The sequence below is a fragment of the Salmo trutta genome, chromosome 10, assembly GCF_901001165.1.
Source record: "Salmo trutta chromosome 10, fSalTru1.1, whole genome shotgun sequence".
Lineage (NCBI taxonomy): Eukaryota > Metazoa > Chordata > Actinopteri > Salmoniformes > Salmonidae > Salmo > Salmo trutta.
Window position 1 is genome coordinate 11864370 of NC_042966.1, and position 27731 is coordinate 11892100.

At 42.0% G+C, this 27731-nt stretch overlaps 1 protein-coding gene across 1 annotated transcript; it reads left to right on the plus strand.

Moving 5' to 3' along the window:
- Positions 1 to 222: 222 nt before the first annotated feature.
- On the plus strand, positions 223 to 27527 carry LOC115201113 (anthrax toxin receptor 1). Its single transcript, XM_029764409.1, has 18 exons — positions 223 to 380; positions 7710 to 7781; positions 9568 to 9639; positions 9869 to 9950; positions 10062 to 10092; positions 10182 to 10255; positions 10358 to 10426; positions 11485 to 11565; positions 11802 to 11862; positions 13243 to 13341; positions 13783 to 13852; positions 15176 to 15254; positions 15979 to 16074; positions 16429 to 16467; positions 21122 to 21220; positions 21413 to 21580; positions 21777 to 21857; positions 24917 to 27527. The coding sequence occupies exons 1-18, from the start codon at positions 223 to 225 to the stop codon at positions 25178 to 25180; spliced, it is 1695 nt and encodes a 564-aa protein (XP_029620269.1). The 3' UTR covers positions 25181 to 27527.
- Positions 27528 to 27731: the final 204 nt, after the last annotated feature.

Here is a 27731-nt window from a genome sequence, read left to right on the forward strand (position 1 = left end):
GTATTTCTCGCCCTCTTCGCCCATCCAATATTTGCCAGGGGGGAGGCAGTCAGTAATGTTTAGAAACTGAGTGCAACAACAATCTCGACAGCTTTGACCGTGTGTTGTTTTGTTATGGGCATCTCTGCCTAGAGAAGTAATTAAAACACTTTTGGGGATGTGAGACGGCATTGACTTTTTCCAATTGAGCTTTTGAAGGAATTTACCTTTTCGTGGGGAACAATGGCGAGGTTGTTGGTGAAAATGTCTCTCGCCCTACTTTTCCTTGGATTTTTTATGTTCACTTTAGCATCCGTAAATGCTGAACCAGAGCAAGTAGATAAAGAAGAGGAGGAAAGTACATGTCAAGGGGCTTTCGACTTGTATTTTGTGCTTGACAAGTAAGTTACTATCAAAATGCCATATTTTATTATTATACTGCATAGGCTAAATAAACCCAAGATACCGTTATATTGAGATGCCAAGCTTCTCTGGTTACACACATATGTCAATAGCAAAGCCTACACTGTTCAAGTAAAATAAAAAGTTAAAATACAAAAGTTGTAGTGTTTTTACAACGTTGCAGACTGTTAATGCACTTAAAAATAATTAGTAATGTAAATCAGCTATTCCAGCTGTTACAGCTGTTTCTGTATAGTCTGACCTCTCTCTTTTTTTGCACAAGGCAGGGATAAAGAATCTATATAGGCTGCTCACAAATTAACTTGATAAATTCATTTTTCACCTCGTTAAGTCATTAATCAACAGGCAGTAGTGTGCGTGTGCGTGGTGATGCAGTAGGAGGCTGACTATGCATCGAACACACCGACATGGTCATTGCATTTTGGTACACCAGAATTACATTCATTTCCAATGAAACGCTGCGTTTGCCTTGCAGCATTGCGTTGCAGAGGCATTTGCAGTGCGTTCGGTGTACGTAGACGGCTTGACAGAAATGGTAGCACAGGGTGAATGTTGAACTTTTGTTGCATACATATCCATATGATGTTGCGTACTATTTTGCGCATTGTGCTGTCGGTGTGTTCGAAGCGTTAGCTGAAGAAGCAGTACAAGTGATCATAAACTTCTCTGTATCTTTTTTTATTCCTTCTGTCCTAATGGGGGAAGCATGTCTGTGCATGCCCGCGGGTATCTTTACAAGGTCCACTACTTACTTTTTCACATTAAAGAATGGGGAATAAGACACAGTCTGTACTGTCTGTACATGACTACCTACAACTAACATGCAGGAGTATAGTTTTCATAGAGTGACCAATTCATGCATTTCCTCCTTTCCACCCACATAGGAAAAATCTTTGTGGTTCCAACATCTTATGCTAGACCAGCAGCAGGCCTTTCTCACTGTCTCAGGAGAGAAAAGTAGACTATACAGACCTTTCTGTCCTGCTATAGCCTAAGCCTAGCGCCTTTATGTAATAGATCAGATCAGATTGAAGCATATTTTAGATAGAATGTCATTTATAAACAAAACTCATAGCAGATGTATGATTCAACCTTGGTATATTGTGGCCCTGGTTGTGGATGTTGGTGCCACTGTTTGAGGTTCCTGACTTCAAACAACCAAATGCTCATTAGGGACACCCCCTCATCCCTCAGGCCTGAGCTGTTTATTAGATGCACAGACCTAAGATTAAGGTTAACAGGATGTATGGAGGTTAACAGGATATAGCCCTTTGTACGGTGGCTTGGCTACTGAGTCATGCTTAGGGTCTGGAGTTTTTCCTGAGCTGGAAGAACTCTGTGCCTTATTTACTGTATATTCTACAGGACCAAGAGTTTTCTTTCTCCAGGCCAGGTCAGGGAAAAAACTCCTGCCTCTTGTCATGCTGCATAGGGCTACAACTAGTCTACAGCAACTTGGTCTCGAGTTTCTTTGAATATTAGTCCTTTAGGCTTCATGACTAGTTTATGGAAAAATCTCCCCCAGCCAAGTGGTCACTGAATAAAGGAAAATGGACCATGTGGATATCATGTATCATTACAGTCCAAATGGATGGTGGATCAAAGAGAACCAACTTTAAGCTGTCCTATGTTGTGGTGTACCATAGGCCTACAGAGGTATGAGTTTGTGCTGAATCAGACTGGTAGGCCCTATCCTGCTGTTTTGTAAGGAACACAACACAAAGGGATTGTTTTAGGCATGTTTCTATCACCACAGACCGGTACTGATGCCAAATGTTCTGCACAATAAAGATCCTCAAAACACACTACCTACCTACCACTGTAGCTAATTCTCATCAGATGGTATGGGGAAACACCCTAGTTTTACCTTTGGTCTGCTAAAATAACTTCCTTGACCTCACTTAGGCTACTTGTCATTGGCACACCCTCATTTACCACTTGTAGGACGCAAAAACACTGGCCCATGGAACATTCACCGTTTATAGGAAACAGGATCATGATGCTAGAAGCTCTGATGCTCTAGCAGATTTCCACAGATATCAGGGTGGATCCATAAGATTTTGATCACTTTCAGCCCTTTTGATTTGAACAAAACCTTCCATACATGTTGGTAGAATGGTAGAAGTGGTCAGAAAGGGACAATTTTTTAGATAGAGGTGCTCAAAGTTTGACCTGTTTTGCATACCCCACCCTACCATTAGATATCCATATGATTTCATTTGAAAGCTTTACAAAGAGGGATGTCAAAGTATTTTATAATTTATTGAACAAAAATGTATTTAAAATACAAATGTAACTTTTTTTTTACCTATAAAGCCAATAATCTAAAAACACGAAAACTGATTTTTTTTCATGTTCATCTACAGTATGTTGTAGCTTAGACCCTATTTTGCATCATCAGAGTTGTTTGTGTTGTGTCCACCATCGGTTGAGACTCGGCGTGCTCTTGAATACAGGGTGGGTGTCAGTCATGTTTTGTTTGATAAATGTACTAAAATGTGTACAGAATTGACAAAGATGGTTGGTTCACACATCAGAGAATGTTTTTTATTTTGCGGGGTATTTTATTAGGTTTCCCATTAGCCGACGCCAATGGCGACAGCTAGTCTTAATGTGCATTTGAGTGGGAATATCTGTTGTTTTAAATTATACTGTCAATCTTCCATAGGAAACCAATTGAAATCATAGAAATATAGATACTAGATTAGACATTCCCATTCAAGTTGACATTCGACAGTGTGTAGACCGGCGGCCATCTTTTTGGTTGTAATTGGGAGTTAAATTTGAAATTGAAATGGTGTACCAGCTAAATTGCAGTGACCTGAAGGCATAGGTCCATTCTATTAATTCTCTTTCTATGATTGAAATGACACTCACCCTGTATTCAAGAGTTATGCTGTGTCTCAACCAATGGAAGGCACAACACAAACACCTCAGATTATGTAAATTAGGGTCTAAGGTAGAACATATGCGAAAACAAGACAAATCTGAGTTTACACATTTTTACATAATTGCTGTTGAAGATTAAAAGATTGCATAATTGTTCATTTATAAAAAAAAATCTTAAGATATTATAAAATTGTTTGAAAGCTTTCAAATGATATCAAACTTAACTGTTTATCCTTTCCAGTGATGAAGACATGGAGGTCTAATGGTAGGGTTGGGTATGCAAAATGGGTCAACTTTGAGCACCTCTATCTCCAGAATGTTTTGGCATTCAGTTCCAAAAAGTCACTTTCTGACCACTTCTACCATGGTCAAACATGTATGGAAGGTTCCGTTCAAAAGGGGTGCGGTCACTAAGTGATTGAATTCATATGGAATGACCCATCATTGTTTTCTGATCAAGCGATAGGGACAAATGGAAATAGTTATGTTTGGCACTTGTGTTTTCCCAATGGTCGCTGCATATAGCAGCCATTTTTTCCTCCTTTTCAAGTCTTCGTCATTCTTGTTCTTCTCACAGGCCGACATTGAAGTTGGATGTTAAGTCATGATCATTTAAAAGTCCAAGCCAACCGGACTACAGCTGAAGTCTATAAATAATTGAAATACAGTATGTCAAAACCTTCTCATTGTGGAATGTGCTTTTTTTATCTATTCAGGACCATGGTGCTGCTTTGGCCTCCATAAAGCGCTAGAAGTAGCTTTTGGCACATGTGTTTTGCAGGAATAAGTGCCTTGTTAAATGTTATCATACCGTCTAGAATTCCGAGTGTGTTGAGGGACCCGAGTGAGACAGACATTTTAAAGGAATGGCAGTCATTGACCGGTAGTCATTTATTTAGACAAGAAAATATTGCACCCAGAGAACATTTTGAAAAGAAGAAAGAGAGGAGAGACAAAATATCCAAGAAAAGGAGAGAGTAGGAGAGAGAAAATAAAGATTGCAGATGGGGGGGGCCTAGTACACAGCAAGTAGGCCTCAAGCTAAAAGTAGGTTAGTGGGTTCTCCGTTACAAATCCCTATGCATAGTCAGTTAATTGGTCGCAGACTGGGGTGGTTCTTACCATGCAGCAGGCCCATCTGGAATGTGACACTAGCTTCATGGTGTTGGATTTTCCTCTCAACACGCGTAAGAGCAGAGCCCATCGCCTTTACTGAGCGCCTGGTCTGATGGAGCTTTTTACCCCACATGTAATAGGCTAGACCCCTGGCCCAGACCGACTGAACCCTCTCTCTCTCCCTGACTCGTCTCACTCACTCTCTCCCTCTCCCTGACTCACTTCATTTTGCTGGTTCTAGCAGTGCGTTTTCACACAGTCGGCAGCTTGATTAAAAATAAAATATATTTACTCTGGGTCGTCCGGGCTTTTATGTGTTTAAAGTAATGAATAGTTTCTCTCTCTGACATCTAGCGCAGTCCTGACATGGTCTGTTTAGCATTGCTAGATGTTAATGGTCCATGTTGCCTCCCCGAGTGCCATGAGGTGTTTGGAAACAGTGCAGCCAAAGCAATCAAATCAAATGCTCTAGCAAACTAGAGACATAGTTGTTGCTTGTGGCCTTGAGACCATAGCCTGTCAAGCTGGGTGTACACTACACGGCTTTGGCCCCAATTTAGCTGTCCCAGACAAGTTTTTGAGATTGGAGACAAAATCCCCATGTCGTTGCCTACTTGGGGCGCGCGGGCGTCCCGAGTAGCCCTCAGAGACGCAATCTCAGGGCTACCGATCCCATTTTTGAGCAGTCCCAGATGTCCAGATATTTTCAAACATGTTTGATGGGCACTAAATCTGCAATGCTCTTGTAGTGTGAGATATGCAACGACAAGATTTGGAGAACGGCGATCAGCAGGTAGCCTAGTGGTTAGAGCGTTGGACTAGTAACTGTAAAGGTTGCAAGATCAAATCCCTGAGCTGACAAGGTACAAATCTGTTGTTTTGCCCCAGTTAACCCACTGTTCCTAGGCCGTCATTGAAAATAAAAATCTGTTCTTAACTGACTTGCCTAGTTAAATAAAGGTAAAATATATAGATTCTTTTTTAAATAGCCAATGAGAGCTCTCCAGAGAAGGAGCCAGTGAGATGACACATTGTATTGCATTACCCAGAATGTGTACTCTCGAGCAGGAGCCATGACCATCACTAGTATGCATTTGTACTTGCCAAAGTGTCAAATCGTTACATCTCTGACAAGGTCTTTACACACAATGTCATTCAATTCCAAATGTATTGGGCTAGATATTTCAACTCTGTACGGCAAGCATGAATGTTTGACTGAAAACGTTTACGAAGCTGCTTTGAGCCACAGCTCGTTCCAGCGATCACATCACATCCTTGTTTTAGCGCGGCAGTGTGGTATCAAGAATCGTCACGACCAGGTGAAGAATCTCGTAGTGTGTGACCCCCCCCCCCCCCCCCCCCCCCCGGCGGTGCCACATCGTTTAGCGTGCACACCACCGCCAAGACAAAAACAATCACAGGAAAGATGGTCGTCTAATGTGAGGGTCTCCGCGATGTTCGGACTTTAAAAGTCGTGTAGCATCAGTCATGTTGTTGTTCCCCAGGACAGTTTTAAAGGAGTTGGTTAGAGCACTGACCTCACCGGTCCCTCGAATTTGATGATGCTGATCTATTTTGGCCTTTTGTCACTTGTTTGGGCTGACAGACAAGGCACTGGACTGTAGATCTTTGAAGGATCTTTTCTGCTTTCACCCAGCAGATGACATGAATAAAAAGCCAACACGTTGCTTTAATTATCCCAGTTGTCCTAATGTTACCCCCGATCTCACGCACTCTCTCTCTCTCTCTCTCTCTCTCTCTCTCATTTATATATATATAAGTATAGTCAGAGGATCTATCAATTGTATAACAGACTAGGAAAAGGAAGCATATGCTCAGTCATTTTATGATATAATCTCCAACTTCTGTTGTCAAGGCCTTAATCATTTTAGTCAACAAAGCTGTTGAAGCTTGGGTTAACAACTTCCAAAACATTTTACATGAACAAAACCCAAACCTTTGAGCTGTAATGGTTTGACTCAGTCTATTAAAATTAGATCAAAGAAGAAGTACCACAAACATTTTCAACGAGGATCTTACAAGAAAATAGCCCACTTCCTTTCCTAATGCTGTTTATACAGGTGAGGAAACTGCAAGCTCGGCCACAATCCCACGACTGCCTGGTACCTCAGAGAACAGTCTTGTCCAACACAAATAATATCCGTCGTAATGCAAAAAATATCCAAGGCGGGAGTTCTTAGCTTAACCCGTCTTAGAAAAACACTGAAACACTATCCCTATATGACTGTACAGTACATGAAAGAAGCCATTTTGAGTTGCAGTATTTTCCCCTTGTAATGAAACAAACTGCATCCCTGACAGACTGTCTCTTCCATCAAGTCAGGCCAATCCAACTGTGTGTGTTCAAGCCACGTCAGATGAACACTGTTTAGTCAACACATTTGTTGAACATCCAATGAGACGTTAGCTGGACTCCCCCACAAGTTTTATTTGGGTAAGGTTTGTTTAGTTTGAAAAGTCTTGCCCTCACAGGGTGCATTGATTCAGACGGATGCAATGCCTTGATGTGCTGGACAAACAGGAAGTTTGTTGGAGGAAAAAACAAGAACAAGGGAGGGAGATAGTTTATGAAAGAATATACACAACTCTCTATCTGCTAAGTATATCATGTATGCTTATCCTACACAACAACAACAAAAATATACACCAGGAAACCAGTACGGAGACTAAACTGGGAAACAAATTAATGTTATGTCTGGCCCCAGATTAGAGCTACGTGACATCCATGTGCGGCTTCGTCAGCAGCTTTGTCCTATTTCAAGCTATTGCTTCAGCCATCCGCTAACAGGGCTGTGGTTTGGTTCAGTTCAACAAATTAGCTTATTTCCCATGTTTTATATCCTTCAGTAACGAGTCACCGCCACAACCCCCAGCCAGGTCTCTTCCTTCCATTCACACGTGGGTCTGAGAGGAAATGAAGCTCTTCACTGTGGTCCCTCAGGGAGGCTCAGAGCTGTTTCCTCAGCCCCATGGGAGTTGAGCTGGGCAGTTTGCTAAATTAGTCATGACTGGTCCTCAGATGTGTCCTAACCTACTTTCCTCCTTTTCCCTAACGCATGGAGTTAGTTTGTGTCAATGGAGATTGTCCGTGACACATTATTAGGCCAGTCCGCTTAATAATAATATCTATGCTAGGATTGTGTGTGTTTACTTTTCTATGTTGTATACAATTTCTTTACTAGGAGGTGTTGGATAAACATATAGGAAATGTGTGAAGTGTGGTTTTAAACAACAGTAATTCATATGATGTAAATATTCATCTGTTTTTCTTTCTTTCTAAGATCTGGCAGTGTGAAACACCACTGGATAGAAATCTACTCCTTTGTGGAGCATCTAGCTGAAAAGTTTATCAGGTAAGCGAGCATCATAAAAATATTTTCAATATCATGTATTGAAAGAAATATATATTTTTAAATGGATTGAGATATAGCCTATATTGAGCCCATATGAATCCTACTTACTTTTGAAGTACAGGTACATCTCTTGAAGAAGATATAACTTTGACTTTCTTTTTGTGCCACCAGATGTTTGCATATACTGGTAAAGTTACCAAGGTTATTAGTAGGGCTGCACAATATGGGCAAAAAAAGACAAATTGCGATTTTTTTTCCAACCACAAATGGTGATTTGACTTGCAATATAGATCAAAACACTTGGGTGAACTGTTGCGAATCATAGAAATAGAACGATTGTGTTGTTCGGCATGACAACAAATGAAAAAGCCAGCTAGGAGTTACGACAGGGTAGGAACCAACGTGTTGGTCAGTGTTTCCCAGAGGATCCTAATCACATTTAAGTAGTCATTGCACAAACATGCTGATCTACACCAGTGGTTCCCCCCATAAAAAAAGGAACTCAGTCCGGCTTTCGATTTACTCCTGAAATTTGTAATCATAGAATGCACAAGGTGTCATTTCTAAATTGGGTAATGCATCAGCAGGTTTCCTCTTGTCATGTTAGTTGCTGAAGACCTTAGAGAGCTATTTATAACTTGTCAGAAATGTCCAGATCAACTAGCCCGTGTCAGCTAACATTTGTTTTGCCCGTTGACTTTGTTGTAATGTTTGTCACTGAAATATCACATGAACACACATAAGACATGGCAAAAAGTGTAGAATTGCAGGAAATTAGCTTGGAAATGGCAACAACAAAAAAAGTATCCATTCCTATGCAAAATGAATAGAATTGCAGGAAATAAGCTTTAAACCTGCAGCAATTTCTCTCCGCCAACAAGAAGAGTGTGAACAGTTTGTGTCATGAACAGTGTGAAAGAGGGTTGCGGATAAATATTGTTATGCGTTACGTTTTTTCTTGGATTTTATTCTAGTCGCACTGGTGCTCCCAAAATAAAACTCCAGATCGCAAAGCAAAATATTTTGTTGCATATGCTGCTTACCATCCCATCGCTGTAATGGCATGTGTCATGAACATAATGGCAGGTCGAGAGGTTCAAGCTGGGAGATAAATATGGACATCTAATGTAGATAGTTTGCTACCTCAGTTTGGTTGGCATGGTTTTGCATCATTACCATAGTCTCAAAAACAACAGCAGAAACCATGGAATTGACTTTGAACGTGCTGTAGTATTGCAAGCAACATGCTCACTTCAGTGTATGTATTTGTCTGAAAAACGGGGTCCTGAATCCTTGTTAACATGGCACGTACACAAACAATAGGACAGAACTCACCACACGAGACAATTCTGACTTATGCTTAGATGCATGGACATCAGAGGAGGCTGGTGGGAGGATCTATAGGAGGACGGGCTCATAGTAATGGCCGGAATGGAATCAATTGAAGGGAGTCAAACTTGGTTTCCTTATGTTTGATGTGTTTGATACCATTCCATGTATTTTATTACAGCCACTATAATGTGCCCGTCCTCGTATAGCTCTTCCCACCAGCCTCCTCTGATGGACAAGGTTTTTCTCATGCTAGGGACTTTTTGACGTCAAAACACATGCTTGAATATCAGAATAAATCGGTGAAATAAATGGTTTGGAGTGTGTGGTCCCTATAGTTTGTTGTTTGTTTATTGGTTGAGTTCAAACATAGTATGGCCTCTTTGAGGCTCGACAAAAGGAAAATGGTGCCAAAAGCGTACAGTATATCTAACCCTTGTGTTTGTGTGTTTTACAGCCCCATGTTGAGAATGTCCTTTATTGTGTTCTCATCCAGAGGAACCACTCTCATGAAACTGACAGAAAACAGGTACACAAAAATGTTGGTTGCATCCCAAATGGTACATTATTCTCTTTATAGGGAACACTGTGCCATTTGGGACTCATCCATTGTCGTGTATAAGGACTTTGAAATAAAAGAAAGTTATGAAGCCCTCTAAACTTTGATCTGTTTTACTCAGCAATGACATTTTAAAGACCAGCCAAGGACATTTTCAATGACACGTGATTTGTGATTTGTGGCCTGTGTTGTTTGTCAGGGTGGAGATAAGAAAAGGATTGAATGTGTTGAAGAAAGAGATACCAGGTGGAGACACCTTCATGCACCTGGGCTTGCAAAGGGTACATATCTTCTTCTGACTGGGTTCTTACTTTATCACACATTATTTACCTGTTAAACATATATATATATTTTTTAAACAGAATAAGAATAATATTGTCTTCTCTTTTCAGGCAAATGAGCAGATACACCATGAAAACTTTGGTAAAAATACCTAAATAAAAAAAATCGCTCCATTTTTTTCTGTACTTGGCAATGTTGAGTCATACCATTGATTGACTTCTCCGTTACAGGAACAGCAAGTGTTATCATTGCCTTGACTGATGGGGAGCTGAACGAACACCAACTCGTCACTGCACAGCAGGAGGTAATCAAATAGGACTATAGCGTTCACCTTCCTGTTGATGTAAAGGAAAGACAATGTAAAAACATGTTCTCTGGGGTTGATTCTTGGTTTTTTAACAAACAGGCGGAGAGAAGCCGATCTCTAGGAGCTATGGTGTACTGTGTTGGAGTGAAAGACTTCAACGAGACACAGGTAACGATTTAGTTTGCAGTGAAACAGATGCATGTCCTCTTCCCCTGTGAAAACACATTTAGGAACCTGTTATTAAAACAAAAAGTACATAATTACATGCAGTTTACTACTCACTCAATATTCTTTCAATACAATGATTACAATATGTGCTATTTATTTTTAGTAACCCGTTTGTAGACTATGTATCCTGTAATTGTATCTACCTACACACCTTGAACCTGAGCTTGCTTGTGAGGTTGGTAGGGCTACTAATATCCCAGGCTGCACGTTAGTGATAGAGAAATTAGGCGATTTGACTAGCATGCAAACGATTAACATATTAGCTAAGAAGAATGTTTCAGAGTCATGCAGTGTGAAACTGGATTTGAAACCTGATTGGCCCTATGAATCATTCTACCACCCAGATTGACTTTCACAAAATGCCTGGACATAATATACTGTAGTATACCTGTATATACTATACCTGTATATACTATACCTGTATATAATATACCTGTATATACTATACCTGTCAAGGCACAGTAGTTTAGGCATCTGTCCAATGTCGTTTGTACATTAGGATTGTACCTGATTGTGCTTAGTGTGCCTGTCATTGTACTCTCCCCCTAACCTGGTCATGCATGTAGAGAAAGATGGAGCCATACACTCTTTAAAAAAGGGTTCCAAAAGGTTTCTTCAGCTTTCCCCATAGGATATCTTTTTGGTTCTAGGTAGAGCCCGTTTGGGTTCCATGTAGAACTCTCTGTGGAAACGGTTGTATATGGAACCCAAAAGGGTTCTACCTGGAACCAAAAAGGGTTCTACCTGGAATCAAAAAGGGTTCTTCAAAGGGTTCTCTTATGGGGACAGCCGAAGAATCCGTTTAGATTCTAGATAGCACCTTTCTTCTAAGACTATAGAGATACAATATAATTCTCAAATCAAGTGTTCACTGAACTCTTCGCTGAAGAGAATGGGTCATGATGTAAATAATGTGTCTGTCTCTGGTTCCTGAGATGTGAGCTAGGAGGAAGCACTGGGCCTGTGTAAATAAATCTGCTCTCTCCTTCCTCCTATAGCTGGCCACCATAGCAGACACCATCGAGCATGTGTTTCCTGTGATGGGCGGATTCGTAGCCCTGCGAGGAGTGATCGACTCGGTAAATAAACCGTGGACAGAAAGGAGACACAGTCCTGTTTCACGAGACATACCTTCAAAGAAAGATAAAATAAAGATGAAAAGACAAAATAGACAAAGATGTTGTAATCGACAGCTACTGAATGTCTCAAATTTGATTTACCTGTTTATTTTGACAGAATCTTGACAAGCTATGAGTTAATTTGAGCTAATATTAACCTACTCAACTCAGTTCATCTCCTTATTCTCCTTCTCCAGATCATCAAGAAGTCCTGTATTGAGATTTTAGCTGCAGAGCCCTCCAGTGTTTGTGCAGGAGGTGGGGTCCCTATAGGAACAAAGCAGATCAATGCCAGTCAATGCTAATTTTCTGTCATTGCTTAAGTGCTGTGTTCATTTCATTAAGAGGCCAAGCTGGTGCCAGTGCCCTTCCCTCTGACTGAGGCTCAGCTGGCACGTATTCATTAGTGCACACCGTAGTAAAATGTAGCAAACATTATGCAATGGAAAACTTAAACAAGCGTTTCTTATTGGACATATTCAGGTAGTCCCTCACTGTTTCTGTCCGTTTCTTCTCAATTAGTTTCCTAATGAATTATTATATTTAAGGTTTAGTTTATTGTCAATAATAGTGTACAACATTGGCAGCTTAGAGCTGAATTATAGTGTTCAGTCCATATGTAAATCTAACTAAATAAACAAATGAAGAAATCATCTGATAGTTTATTGTCATCGTGAGGCAGGGAGTGTGTATCATTGTCACAGCCAGGGAGAAGCCTCAGGAGCCTTGGTCAGTCAAGACGGGTCCTTTCAGAATAATGAAGTACCGGTTCAGAGCCGTTGAACAGGGCACCCTGCAGCAAGGTCTCTGTTGGTAGCTACCCGGCTACTCCTTGACCACCACCAACATGCAGCACCCACCTGAGTAATGCCCCCGGCAGCCTCTAGAGTTTAGGGCGCCAGAAAACCCACTACACATCGGCAACAGATCAGAGTAGCCCTGTAGTCCTCCCAACAAGCCTCTATCATCTCCACACAGATCTCTGCTGTCCTCCTCCTTTGGGCTTGCTTGCTTGCTTCCTCAAATTCCAGCGTTCAAAACAAAACAGCTAGCCAGATAGCTAACTAGCTAGCTAGCCATGCCAACCAGCTGACTGCATAGGAGTCTGATCACTCTAATGACACCAACAGACAGGAATCCCCATTGGTGCTAAATGGAGTGTATCGTATTGGGGATCTTGTTATGAGAGCGGCTCTAAATGGAATTTACCCTGGCCTGCCAAATGGAAGTCAATTTGATAAATTACTTTTTTTCCAAATCGAGAGAGACAAGTCCCATATGACCTGCAGTCTGTTTCCTAAGTATGTTTTCTGTATTATTTAACCAATGTTGCCAAGCCAATCTATGTAATCTCGTGTGCTATCCAACATAATTGTGTAATGTCTGATAGCCTTTGATGTATGTATGTATGTATGTATGTATGTATGTATGTATGTATGTATGTATGTATGTATGTATGTATGTATGTATGTATGTATGTATCTGTACTATTTTTCCTAAGATAGCCTTTGATGTATGTATGTATGTATGTATGTATGTATGTATGTATGTATGTATGTATGTATGTATGTATGTATGTATGTATGTATGTATCTGTACTATTTTTCCTAAACTAAAGCTGTTGTCTTTTATTTCCAGAGAGTTTCCAGGTGGTGGTGAGAGGGAATGGTTTCCTTCACGCCAGAAATATAGAGCAGGTGTTATGCAGCTTTAAAGTCAATGACACCCTCACAATTAGTGAGTACCTGCTTACATTTACGCAATAATGCCTGAGGGGGTGTGGTATATGGCCAATATACCATGGCTAAGGGCTGTTCTTAGCCACGCGGAGTGTCTGGATATACAGCCCTTAGCCATGGTATATTGGCCATATACCACAAACCCCCAACGTGCCTTATTGCTATTATAAACGGGTTAGCAACGTAATTAGAGCAGTAAAAATAAATGTTTTGTCATACCCATGGTATATGGTCTGATATACCACAGCTGTCAGCCAATCAGCATTCAGGGCTCGAACCACCCAGTTTATAATTACCTTTATAACACTGTAGGCTTACCAGGTGTTTTTATACTAATGTGTATTTTCAGCTGTGACATGCATGAAGTACTATAGGTGATTGAAGAAACTTAAGTTTATTTAAGGAAACCGCTGACAAAAGTGTTGGGCTCTCTCCCCAGATGAGAAGCCTGTGGATATCGAAGACACGTTCCTGCTGTGTACAGCTCCGGTTATAGATGAAGTTGGGCAGTGAGTACCTGTTTTTTTTTTAACATCCGTTTTACAATGGTCCGAGCTATCCCTGTAGGATGAGAGTGTGTTGCCTCTTAAACCACATGTCTAGCCGATCACTCTCCAGCCCTCGCTAACAAACACACTAACAGAGGGAGAGACCCAGAAGAAGCCCGCCGTGCATTAGGGTGTCTTTACGATCCCTGTCAGGGCCTCAGTCCACTCCTCCTCTATTCTCTCTATATGACGATGAGCACTCGTTTAGATCCTCATTGGTTAGAGCCCTGTCTGTTCATAATGAGGACGGTGTTAAGGTTGCCCCTTAATCCTAACAACAGACACACCCATCATCCATCAGCTGGCTTCGTTTCGAAATCAACAAACCACTTTAGAGCCTCTTTTTTTTATCACCACATTCCCCTAATTTCTCCCCTCCCTGCTTACTTCTCTCCTGTCCTCTCCTCTACCTTCTCCCTCCAGCCTTCTACCTTCGCCTCCTCACCCTGCTACAGTGACTCCTCTGTCTCTCTCTCTCTCTCTAACTCCCTTCCCTCTCTGCCATATTTTTTTCCTCATTTTTTTCTCGTCTTTTGTCATCTTCTCTTCATCTGTAGAGTAATCTGGCAGTTAGCACCCCATGGTCAAATGTATCACCCTTCCCTCACACACACGCACAAACATACTCACATCTCTACAAAATGTGAACATAGCCCATGTCCAACTGTCCATATTTTTCCTCTGATTGTTACTTCTTTAAGGGATAAGAAGCTGTTTGCTGGCACTGAGGTATGCGTGCGCATGAACTTAAACCACATACCCGACTCCAGACAGTCAAACCTGAAGAGGCTTTATCAGTCAAAAATGGCCTACTTCGCATACCCTCTTGATCAGTCTACGTGCTTTGCACCCCTAGAAAAAATGTGTGGAATTCAAAATGTGTTTTTTTTCAATAATTGAGGTTTGATCTGTTAACCTGGCTAGAATTGTTTTGTGCCCAGAAGCGAAAGGTACTGGCAGTAGTTTTTGGAGATAGGAAGAAAAAGAGATGTGATATGGGCATCGATTGTTTTTGGTCGGGCAAGTTAAAACTTGTCTTGGCTGACAAAAGGGTTTAACCAACTTTGATGCCAGTGCCGATGCCCTACTTAGTCTCAGACATGTAATAACATGTCTGAGCAATAATAGCCTGTTTGTTTGTTGGGCGCAAAGCTCATTTTGTGTGGCACTGGACAACGGTGCCATTTTGCCATTCAGCTGTCTTGTCCAAGCAAGTCCTAACTAGTATAATTTGCTTCCATTTGCATATCCTGTATTGAAACCATGTGTGTTTTTGTGTTTCAGGGTTGTTTATCTACAAGTGAGCATGAATGAAGGCCTGTCGTTCATCACTAGCTCTGTGCACATCACCACCACAGAGTGTGTAAGTATGCTCTTCCAATCACATTACAACTACTACTCAAAAACTCACTAGAAATTGTCTAATGTTGGGAAATAATTATCCTATTTCCAGAATTGTTTTAATTTTTTTGATTCTATCTTAATCTTTTTCGGTTTTTCATTTCTGCCTCATTTTTCCTCCTTAATCTTGTTCCGGGGCATTTATTTTCAAAATAAAAATTCAGAGGGCTCCTGTTTTGCTTGAGTAAGTTTCCTTCTCCTCTTCTTTTCTTTCTCTGCTCTATCTGGTGTTCTATCTGGTGTTCTATCTGGTGTTCTATCTGGTGTTCTATCTGGTGTTCTATCTGGTGTTCTATCTGGTGCTCTATCTGGTGTTCTATCTGGTGTTCTATCTGGTGATCTATCTGGTGTTCTATCTGGTGTTCTATCTGGTGTTCTATCTGGTGTTCTATCTGGTGTTCTATCTGGTGTTCTATCTGGAGCCAAACCACAGGGGCTTCAGCAATGATCCACCCAAAAGCCCCCCACGTCAGAGGGATTTTAAACAGCACTCCGCTCACCCACAAAAATAAAAAAACACCACCACATCCCATCCACAATCTATAGGCTCTAATAGGAACCATATTGTCCCCTATTTAGATCTTGAGACCCCTCCTCAACTTCTCTCATCTCTCATCAGTCTTCCTGGTCTGTGTATCTGGGGGTCCTAACCCTGTCTTAACGATGACTCTTATCTCCCCTGGCAGTTTGATGGTACCATCCTTCTCATCACCCTTCTGGTTTTGTTCCTGTTGATGGCAATGCTGTTCATGTGGTGGTTCTGGCCCCTCTGCTGCACAGTGGTAACCATCAAAAATTGGTTCAATATGATGGCAATTATGGGCCACATGTTATATTATACTGTATAGAGTAGACCCTTTAGCAGAGTAACTGCCATTTGAATGATTTAATAACCCTTTAAAAGTAACCTGGTTCAATGTAATGCAAATGATGTTGTTATTGTTTGTGTAAGAGTGTTACCAGAATATAATAGATATGACTTTAAAAGTGTGTGACAATTTCTTTGTCAGTTTTGCAGTTCATTCAGATGATGAATGACAAATGCCAGGGAACGATCATGAACACCTGATGTGACCACTTAGTCACTGTCATCAATTAATATTAATGTGACTTTCCACCCTGAACTTCCTGTCTAGGTGATCAAAGAGCCTCCTCCAGCACCCCCTCCAGAGCCAGTAAGTCAGCCCTTGAAGGCACATTTAGTTTTTTCACAACCAAATCTCTATTTTTTGATGTAAATTCCAGGCATGTAATAGAAGGGTCCAGATACTTTTTTTGCGATTCCACTTGTTTTTTGACAGACTTAGGCCAACCAGCAAGTCACTTCCTCATCTTGTTGTACAATACAGAGACTCTGAAAAAACATGAACAAATGCTCCAAAAACTCCCAAATACGTCATTTTAGAAACAGAAAAGCTCTCAATATACTGATGCAGGACTTTAGATGTTGAGCACATGAAATGTTGTCATTCCGAACTTTATCCATAATGTCATATTCAATTTTGTTGCGACTCGAGCGATACCGTCCATTCTAGCGGCAGGCTACACGGAGAATGGAACAGCTGGATAGGGGAAACAGCTTGAGTCTTGCAAAAAAACAAAATACAAATAAAAAACAATTGTTTTAAATAGTCTAAACAGTTACAGGCGCCGTCATTGCTCCCTGTGAGAGTATTATACAGACAAGGCAACTTAGACTATGCAGGGTTTTACGCACATCCAAACTTTTCACAGGAACTGGACAAAGATCCAATATGAAGATCCATTATACTCCCAATTGTAATGTTTTCTAAACATCATGGAACAATCTCACAGATCATATTTGAACTTCCCCAGAAATAGCAGACGGAATTGCATTGCATTCCAGCCATGTACATTCTCAACACAAACTCATGGACGGTGGAATCTTTCCAATAGGTTTGGTTTTTAATCAAATTAAATGAAGAAAAAAAAAAACATTTGGGATCGGGTCAGAAGCATGATATCATACATCGCATCTCTCGTTCCATGAGCGTCCAGTGAGCATAGTGTGTAGGCGTAAGGACTCTTGGGGCAGGAGGCATGGATGCTTGTCCTATCCACTGAAGATAGTTTATTAAATTGTATACAATAACCATACAATAGGCCTAGTTACAGCAAACATGTAGCCAGTCTAGTTTTTTTTATTGGCTTTAACATAGAAATATTTTTCTACACACATTGTATTCGCCTTTCGAAAATGCAGGGCATGTTCGAGCCATGGACAATTGAACATGCAATCTCCATAGACAAACGTTGGCAGTAGAATGGCCTTACAGAAAGAGCTCAGTGACGTTTCAACGTGGCACTGTCATAGGATGCCACCTTTCCGACAACTCAGTTCGTCATATTTCTGCCCTGCTAGAGCTGCCCCGGTCAACTGTAAGTGCTGTTATTGTAAAGTGGAAACGTCTAGGAGCAACAGCATCTCAGCCACAAAGTGGTAGGCCACGCAAGCTCACAGAACGGGACCACCGAGTGCTGAAGCGCATAGAGCGTAAAAATCGTCTGTCCTCATTTGCAACGATCACTACCGAGGTCCAAACTGTCTCTGGAAGCAAAGTCAGCACAAGAACTGTTTGTCGGGAGCTTCATGAAATGGGTTTCCATGGCCGAGCAGCCGCACACAAGCCTAAGATCACCATGTGCAATGCCAAGCGTCGACTGGAGTGGTGTAAAGCTCGCCACCATTAGACTCTGGAGCAGTGGAAACGCGTTCTCTGGAGTGATGAATCACGCTTCACCATCTGGCAGTCCGACGGACTAATCTGGGTTTGGCGCATGCCAGGAAAATGCTACCTGTCCCAATGCATAGTGCCAACTATAAAGTTTGGGGGAGGGGGAATAATTGTCTTTTGCTGTTTTTCATGGTTCGGGTCAGGCCCATTAGTTCCAGTGAAGGGAAATCTTAACGCTACAGCATACAATGACATTCTAGACAATTCTGTGCTTCCAACTTTGTGGCAGTAGTTTGGGGAAGGCCTTCCCTGTTTCAAGATGACAATGCCCCCGGGCACAAAGCAAGTTCCACATAGAAATGGTTTGTCGAGATCGGTGTGGACGAACTTGACTGGCCTGCACAGAGCCCTGACCTCAACCCCATCGAACACCTTTGGGATGAATTCTAACGTTGATTGCAAGCCAGGCCAAATAGCCCGACATCAGTGCTCGACCTCACTAATGCTCTTGAAGCTGAATAGAAGCAAGTCCCCGCAGCAATGTTCCAACATCTAGTGGAAAGCGTTCCCAGAAGAGTGGAGGCTGTTATAGCAGCAAAGTGGAGGACCAACTCCATATTAATGCCAATGATTTTGGAATGAGAGTTCGATGAGCAGGTGTTCACATACTTTTGGTCATGTAGTGTAAGATTAACCAACCATCGCCGTTGATATGGCCTGCTAGTCACTTTGCCACGTGAAAGGTAACAAACTAACAGGCAAATATCTTAGGCTACAAGCGGATTCAGCACCAAGGACAGCGACGGGAAGTCCCACGATCTTTTACATTTTAGTCATTTAGCAGACAAGCTTATCCAGAGCGACTTACAGTAGTCAGTACATACATCTTCATACAGTGCCTTGCAAAAGTATTCATCCCCCTAGGCGTTTTTCCTATTTTGTTGCATTACAACTTGTAATTTAAATGGATTTCATGTAATGGGCATACAAAATAGTCCAAATTGGTGAAGTGAAATGAAAAATATATATAAAAAATGTAAAACGGAAAAGTGGTGCGTGCGTATGTATTCACCCCCTTTGCTATGAAGCCCCTAAATAAGATCTGGTGCAACCAATTACCTTCAGAAGTCACATAATTAGTTAAATAAAGTCCACCTGTGTGCAATCTAAGTGTCACATGATCTGTCACATGATCTCAGTATATTATATACACCTGTTCTGAAAGTCCCTAGAGTCTGCAACACCACTAAGCAAGGGACACCACCAAGCAAGCGGCACCATGAAGACCAAGGAGCTCTCCAAGCAGGTCAGGGACAAAGTTGTGGAGAAAAACAGATCAGGGTTGGGTTATAAAAAAATATCAGAAACTTTGAACATCTCACGGAGCACCATTAAATCCATTATTAAAAAATGGAAAGAATATGGCACCACAACAATCCTGCCAAGAGAGGGTCGCCCACCGAAACTCATGGACTAGGCAAGGAGGGTATTAATCAGAGAGGCAACAAAGAGACCAAAGATAACCGTGAAGGAGCTGCAAAGCTCCACAGCGGAGATTGGAGTATCTGTCCATAGGACCACTTTAAGCTGCACACTCCATAGAGCTGGGCTTTACAGAAGAGTGGCCAGAAAAAAAGCCATTGCTTAAATTGTTCGCCAAAAGGCATGTGGGAGACTTCCCAAACATATGGAAGAAGGTACTCTGGTCAGATGAGACTAAAATTGAGCTTTTTGGCGATCAAGATAAACGCTATGTCTGGCGCAAACCCAACACCTCTCATCACCCCGAGAACACCATCCCCATAGTGAAGCATGGTGGTGGCAGCATCATGCTGTGGGGATGTTTTTCATCGGTAGGGACTGAAAAATTGGTCAGAATTGAAGGAATGATAGATGGCGCTAAATACAGGGAAATTCTTGTGGGAAACCTGTTTCAGTCTTCCAGAGATTTGAGACCGGGATGGAGGTTCACCTTCCAGCAGGACAATGATCCTAAGTATACTGCTAAAGCAACACTCGAGATGTTAATGGGGAAACATTTAAATATCTTGGAATAACCTAGTCAAAGCCCAGACCTCAATCCAATTGAGAATCTGTGATATGACTTAAAGATTGCTGTACACCAGCAGAACCCATACAACTTGAAGGAGCTGTAGTAGTTTTAGAGACTTGCGCTATAATTGCTGCAAAAGGTAGCTCTACAAAGTATTGACCTTGGGGGGTGAATAGTTATGCACGCTAAATTTTTCCGTTCTTTTGTCTTATTTCTTGCTTGTTTCACAAAAAAAAATATTTTGCATCTTCAAAGTGGTAGGCATGTTGTGTAAATCAAATGATACAACCCCCCCCCAAAAAAACATTTTAATTCCAGGTTGTAAGGCAACAAAATAGGAAAAATGCCAAGGGGGTGAATAGTTTCGCAAGCCACTGTACATGTTTTCGTACTGGTCCCCGTGGGAATCAAACCCACATCCCTGGCGTTGCAAGTGCCATGCTCTACCAACTGAGCCACACGGGACGGTTTGGTCCAACAAATGAAAGTGGAAGATGCAATTTTTTTTTACTTGATTATAAAGGAAAAATAATAAGCAGTTGTTATAACTCGATGTTCCTAAACATTCTTCCTACAGTCACTGGCTCCTTTCAGTCAATGGGCATCGCAGATAGGCCTAATGAGGCCAAACTTTTCACAGAAGCTGGAGAAAAATAATGTTCAATATAAAGAAAAAAGGGAATGTCTGACTGTTTTGCTGCTTGTGATATTTTAATAAAACGTAGGCTACTGTGAGCTCTGTTGGCAAAATCATAAGCAATTGTGTTACCGCTAAGTCCAGCTTTTGGTCTTAATATCACCACTAGCTCTGCTTAAAATTGGTACATTAGCGCACATTTTTAAAGACACACCTAAAATATTTCCACCCACCTCAGCGCAAGCGAGCTAATATAAGACAGGTAAATTACCAACCCTCGCGCCAGGGTTAGAAAATAGCAGAACCCTGGCTTTTACAAGTCAAAGTTAAGATCGTGATTTTGACAGTAGCTCCGACTTCACGCCAGCCGAAAATACCAGCCTAGGCATATCGAACACTTGCTTGGAAGTTCATTATTTGCTCCCACCTTTTCTGTCTGCCAGGAATCAGATGATGAAGATGGCATGCCCAAGAAGAAGTGGCCAACCGTGGATGCATCCTACTATGGAGGAAGAGGAGTCGGAGGAATCAAAAGAATGGAGGTGAGGTGGATCTAATCACATTACATTTACACCCAAATAAATGTCCATCTTTATCTTCCATATTTCCTCACAAACACATGACAGCTGGAACTTTATTCTAGACTCTACATCACTGCCTGTGTGTAGTATGTACTGTGGGCCCACTTCCACAGGTACAGTAGGTCATACCCCATCTTTGTTCCACTCCTACAGGTGCGCTGGGGAGGGAAGGGTTCAACCGAGGAGGGGGCTAAGCTGGAGAAGCCCAAGAACGCCGTGGTGAAAATGCCAGAGCAGGAGTTTGAGCCGTACGAGCCCAAGCCCAAGAAGGCCCACAACAGGAAGCCAGCCACAGACAGGAAGTGGTACACCCCCATACAGGTAAAAACACTCTTCTTCTCTTTCCTTTCTACCTTTCGTTCTCAGACTAGTTTATACACACTCTTCCTCTCTACCTATACATGTATAATAGGGTACTGTGTGTAGTATGAAATGACATATTGGCCATACACACTTTACACAGGTAACATTTTTGACAGTATTCACTATAGCCATGTCTCCCTCTCTTTGTTTGCAGGGTAAACTGGACGCCATTTGGGCCCTGTTTCGCCGCGGTTACGACCAGGTTTCTCTCATGCGGCCTCAGCCAGGAGATCACGTGAGTACTAAAGCTTTAAAACACCATGGGAGCCCAGCCTTAGCCCTATCCCTCATCATACAGCCCTACACTTCCCTAAAAAAAATGCCCCTGCGGTGCCAAAATTCATGATAAGGCAGAGGCCAAAACCTGCTTCAAATCGGCCGCTGCCATAAAAAGAAAATAAATCAGAGCTGTGGACGCGCTCCAGACAGATCCACCTTATGTTTTAAAAACCTCGACTTGAACTACTTTCTGATCGGGCACATGTTTGAACTGCCATACTGACCCTTTATATCAAAACGGAGATTGGAGTTTGGCTTGGGGTTGGTTGAAGGTGGTTTTTGCTCTAGATATGCACTTGGAGGGCTGGGCTATATGAGAGACTCTTTATCCCATAGCCCTCCTCTCCTTTCTTTCCTTCTAGATCTGCAGCTAGCCTGCTGAGGTGGCACCTCTCCAGGTACTAGTTAAAATCATGCGTTATTTGAAGAAAATAACCCTTTTTAACTGGAATTCCACGTTTAAAGAGTGTTCTCTCAGCCAAATATATGAACTGAGAAGAAGTGAAGTACTGCCAGATAAGCTCTCAACAACAACACAGAAAATAAGCTTTTCGACCGCAAAGAGGAACAATGATGCTTATGCTAATGCTTGGCTTCCTTCAAATTTCAAAGATTTCTCCCAGCCAAATAGATGTCGATACTTTGTTCAAAGGGTTTGACCCAGGAAAACTTTTAACGATCGCCACGTGCAAAAGGTTAAACATGACGCATTGCTTATTCCAGAGGAAGTGTTTCCGTGTAATGGCGTCGCCAACTCAAGTAATTTGCGGTCTGTTACGAAGAAGCAGAAAAATTCCCAGGCAGGCCTACTGGTACTGGTGAAATCTAGTTTTTTTTAGGGGGAATGGAAACGAATACAAGGCAGGCAAGCTCTTTCCTGTGTAAAGTGTGACCTGAGGAGAACCATTAAACTGTCTTACTGACTTTTTAGCATGTCTGTCCCCTAGGCCATGCTAGCTGCTAACACAGCTCTTATCACTCACACTCACACTCCCTCTCTCTCTTTCTCTCTCTCACACACAGACACATACACACACACAGGCCGTATTGGCGTTCACAGCATGTACACAGGCCTTGTGTGTTCCATTGGACCCATTTGGCCAAGGTCCGATCTGGATTCCTGACAGACATATTTCAGTCTGTTGCTGTGTTGCATTTTATTACCATGCTGATTTGCTATGACGACGCCTGTATCCTGAATGGCACTATTGAGAGAAGCCTTGGCTAAAAGCCTTTACAGTTCAATCCCTAGTTTCCTTTGATTTCATCAGTCCACAATGGAGCTGCTATGTCCCCCTGGTCAATGCATCCTCTCTGAATACAACTCATGTAGCTATGTAACTCCACGACACTGAAAAACAGAAAGGCGCCATCTGTTCCTCTTTTATTTCTCATTCTCTTTGACCCTTCCGTCAGTCTTCTCCCTCTCTCCACACCCCTCCTCTCTCTCCATCTTCCTCTCCCACTCCACTATGGGATTCTCTGTGCTGGTTTTGGACACAGACCCTCTCCCTGTTTGCTTAGTTTAGGTTGAGTGCAGTATAGTGTACAGGGTATGATTAGCATGCTTAGTCTGGTTTAGTCATCTCCCTCTCTGTCTGTGTGTAGCCCTAGTCCTAGGGACCTCAGCTATTTGGACCTCAGCTATTTGTCTCCAACTACTCTCCAACTTCTCCGCGAGCTCCTACATAAAACACCACGTGCTCGAGCAGATCGACTCCTGAGGTTAAACTAGAGGCTTTGATTTAATGTCTCCCCAGATGGAGAGTTTGCACTGCGAAGGGCATGAGGTAATAGGCAGCTGAGACAACCACGAGAGTCGTCTCAACCAGCGGGGACACGAACCCTGCTGAAGCAGCCCTGACTAGTCTGTTTTATGACATCTGGGTTTAATGGTAGACATTGGAAAATGGAGGTTCGAAGGACATTCTTTGTCTGGCCTTTGTGTTGTAAGTTTCTGGTTCAATGTCTCAAACCACACTGGTTCAATGTTAAGTACTCGCAGAAAGGTAGCTGAAATGAACCTCTCAAAGGGTCTGCAGAGAATGAAAGGATATTTGATTTTATGTTCAACATCCCTCTTTTGTTCTCATCCTGTTATTGACTTGAAGGAATGTCAGAGACTTAGAGTGGATTTGAGGAGACAGTGTTTGGTTACCAGGGGATTTCTGTTTTTTTTCTCCTTGACGCATAATTTACAAGTCAGGATGAATGGAATGTGTCCTCGGTTGTTTTCGATTTTTTTTGCGGATGCGGCCACTCAGTGTGTGTGTGTGTGTGTGTTTACATAATGTTAAATGCCTCTACAGTCCTACAGTATGCCCTAGTAAGTCCATGCCTGCCTATCTGTGTGGGGGATGGAAAAAGGCTTACTGGGTTGTCTTTCCAGTAAGGGCATGAATCTGAGTTAGCCAATAAACCACGAGAGTTCACAGTAAGAGGCCACTGTGGTGGATGGTGGGGGTTCAAACTATGTAACTGCTGTGGACGAGAATAGAGAGCAAAAGTTGATCAACAAAATGAACTTATTTTGCCTCAAGAACTCAGATCTCCCCCCTACCAATCCTTTGTCTCTCTCCCCCTTTATCTATTTTTCTCTCTCTCATTCTCCATATGGTGCTATAAACAACATGGAGTTTTTGGAAAGCAGCTACAGTTTCATTGGCAACAGCAACAGTACATTGGAACAGAACATTGGACTGGGAAGAGGGCGTAGGGGGGTCACAGCAGGGGCTGATGGTTAACCATCCAGCCAGCTGGTCCTGGTTGGAACAGACAGAATGGGTAGTGACCATCCCATGACCATGGGGTCAGCTGGGCTCTGAGGTGTTCGCCTAGATGGGAGTTAGACACCTGTGTGCTGTACATGGGAGAGGGGCTGGATCATGTCAGGGAGGGGGGTACAATGTAATCAGAGTTATGTCTTTACTGTAGCTTAATGGGGTTCTGTATACCTCCTGACTTTTAGGACATTGATCCCCGTGTAATCTGATGTTACTGTCTCTTTCCCCCCAGGGTCGATGCATCAACTTCACCCGGGTGAAGGACGAGGCAGCGGCAGCAGCCAAGGCACCTCCCCGGGCCCATAGCCCCCCTCCTGCTTCGGACTACCGTCCCCTGATCAGCCCCACTACAGCGCCGCCACCACAGACCAGCCCGCCCCCGCGAGCGCCGCCCGTCACCCAGCTGCCCCCAGGGCCACCCCCCTCCCGCACCCCCCCAGGGCCCCCCTGCCCCCCTCCCACACGCCCCCCACCCTGCCCAAACAGCAGACCATGAGAGCAAATTAGGGACCCCACTCCAATAAAGAAATAGTCCACATTGCCAAAGATGCTCCCTCAACCGAAAATAAGCACAGTATTTATTGGAGTTGGGGTGAAATTAGCAGGAGACATTATGGTTTGTTGCTGGACAGCAAAATATGTAGTCATAGAAAGAAACATACTGCAATGGATGAAATGATTTGATCACCTACTGAGTATGCTAGATTGTTAGTGGCAAGGCGACAGTAGAGTGAGACTGTGTGAATTTGTTTAACTTTAGTCATCTCTGAGTCGATTTACTTTCCACCACAAGGATTGAATTTTGCTATCAAACCAATGTAGATGATGTAGAATTTGGAGCTTTTTGCATCTCTCTTTTGTACATTTTTAGATGTATCTTCTTACGTCTCTATTTTGTAAATTGGAAGATTTGAAAGGGCAAATTTTTTAGGGGGTCAACAAAACATGGCACTGGTTTGATTAAGTTTAATATTTGTTTCTCATGTCCAAATAAGTTTACACAGACTGCGAAAGCCAGTTTTAGCCCATGTGGGTTATTCCATATTCCGTTCAAGAAACCCATTTTAATTACTCCCATTTGGTAGTGTTGCTGGAAGCCATAAGCGTATAAGCATAAGTTGACACTGGGACACTTTTTATATGGACTGAACACGTAAGATTTCTGCTTATACAGTATACTCTCTCAGGATAGGAGCACATGGTCTGCCAAAAATGAGGCGCACAAACACCTTGATAATTTTTGTTACATCCCCTGAATGAGTTAGTTGAGAATCATACATAGGCGTAGCGTAAGAGATTTGTTAGCGTAAAAATGTTGCATTTTTAAACACTTTTTGGTGATTATCTCTAAGGATGAACCCAGGTTTATCTAAGTTGATATCGGTATCTGTGCACATTGAATGCAGTTCAGATATAGCATAATTTTTATATTGTTCGTTTTTTAAATCACTTTTGAACCATGAACCTCTCAAACAAAACCGCTAAAGTCAGGTCATTGGCTCTCATCAATTTCTTTACAGTCTCAAAACTGTACTTTACTTTTATACATTGTATTGTTTGTTACCTTTTCTTTTTTTATTGAATCACAATCACATTGCAACTGCAGGGCAGTTCACCGCATCTCTAATTTATTAACCCCAAAGACCTAGAGGAGCGTACTTGAATACGACAAAGGTGTCCACTGACAAAGATGGACACTGTGCATGTAAACAAACAACTATTCACGCAACTTCATATGGCAGTGTTTCTCAACCCCATTGGTCTATAATCCGGCACTAGGTCATGGAATATTGCCTTCCTAAGTGCAACTGTCCTGTATCAAAAGGCACATGAAATTTCAGTGATTTGTCCATGAACCAACACTGATTTAAATCAAGCCCTCAAAGGAGGAAGTCCATAGCATGCGGGTCCTTGGTACAGACAAAGGTTGAGGAATACTATTATATGCTTATCACACACAGTACCTTTCAGAATTGTTCTACTTAGATTTTTCTACTCTCTTTGTATAATGTACTTCATGCGATTATGTCCTATAATACTATTGTGTTACTATATTCCTTTGATATTTTGTAGCACTGCTGAAAGCTGTTCAGGATGATGATGATGATGATTAAGAGAGGTGCATGCATTTAGTTTGTTTTTATCGGTACGACACAAATAAAGCTCTATGGCACCCAAGTGTAATAATATAGTTCTACTTTTTGACAATGATGAACATCCTCCATTTGTATGACTGGATTTATGGCTCTTTATTTGAACATCATCCCACTCAAGCAATGTCATAGTAAGAGGAGCGAGCAACAACGTTAAATAGACCTCATTATTATGTAGTCCCTGGTGTGTTTTTATCTCTTTGCTTCAGAATGATCATCATTGTGTTCTCCTGAGAAAAAACTCTGAGACACTAAATAAGGGGTGTCAAACTAATTTTGCCCCCGGGGCCGCATTCGGTCTTCAACGAGGTCCGAAGGGCCGCACTGAAAATGTGTTATATTTCCTCACTGTCAAAATTTGCAAAAAATAGTCCTCAACCCAAAGTTTTTTGAATTTCCTATGCTCCCTGTCTGTATAGCTTTCATTTCAATGATTATTAGCACGCTGGTCCATTATAATTTTTATACTATTTCTATTTTGTTTTTGTGATTTTTAAAGTATAAAATGGCCCGCTGGCCATATTTTTGACACCCCTGCGCTAAATGTTAACCATTCTTTTACATGTTAACCATTGTTTTTAATGTATTCATGGGAGTACTGAAACAAGTATGGAAAGACGTCTTAAGATTCTCTTTTTTGACACGTTTTTTTTTTTACAGTATTAATAAAGGTTGACTTTCAAGCTTTTATATGAAACGACTGGGTTGTTTTTGTGTGTGTGTGTGTGTGTGTCTGACCTATTTGAGGTGAGTGGGGTCACCAGTGAGCTCCTCGGTGGTCTTCAGCAGCCTGTCTATGATGGAGTGGAAGGGAGAGCTATCCACCTGGGCTAGTGTCTGGAGGGTGGCTGTGGCTGCCCTCCTCACCTCACGGACAGGGGAGCTCAGGGACCC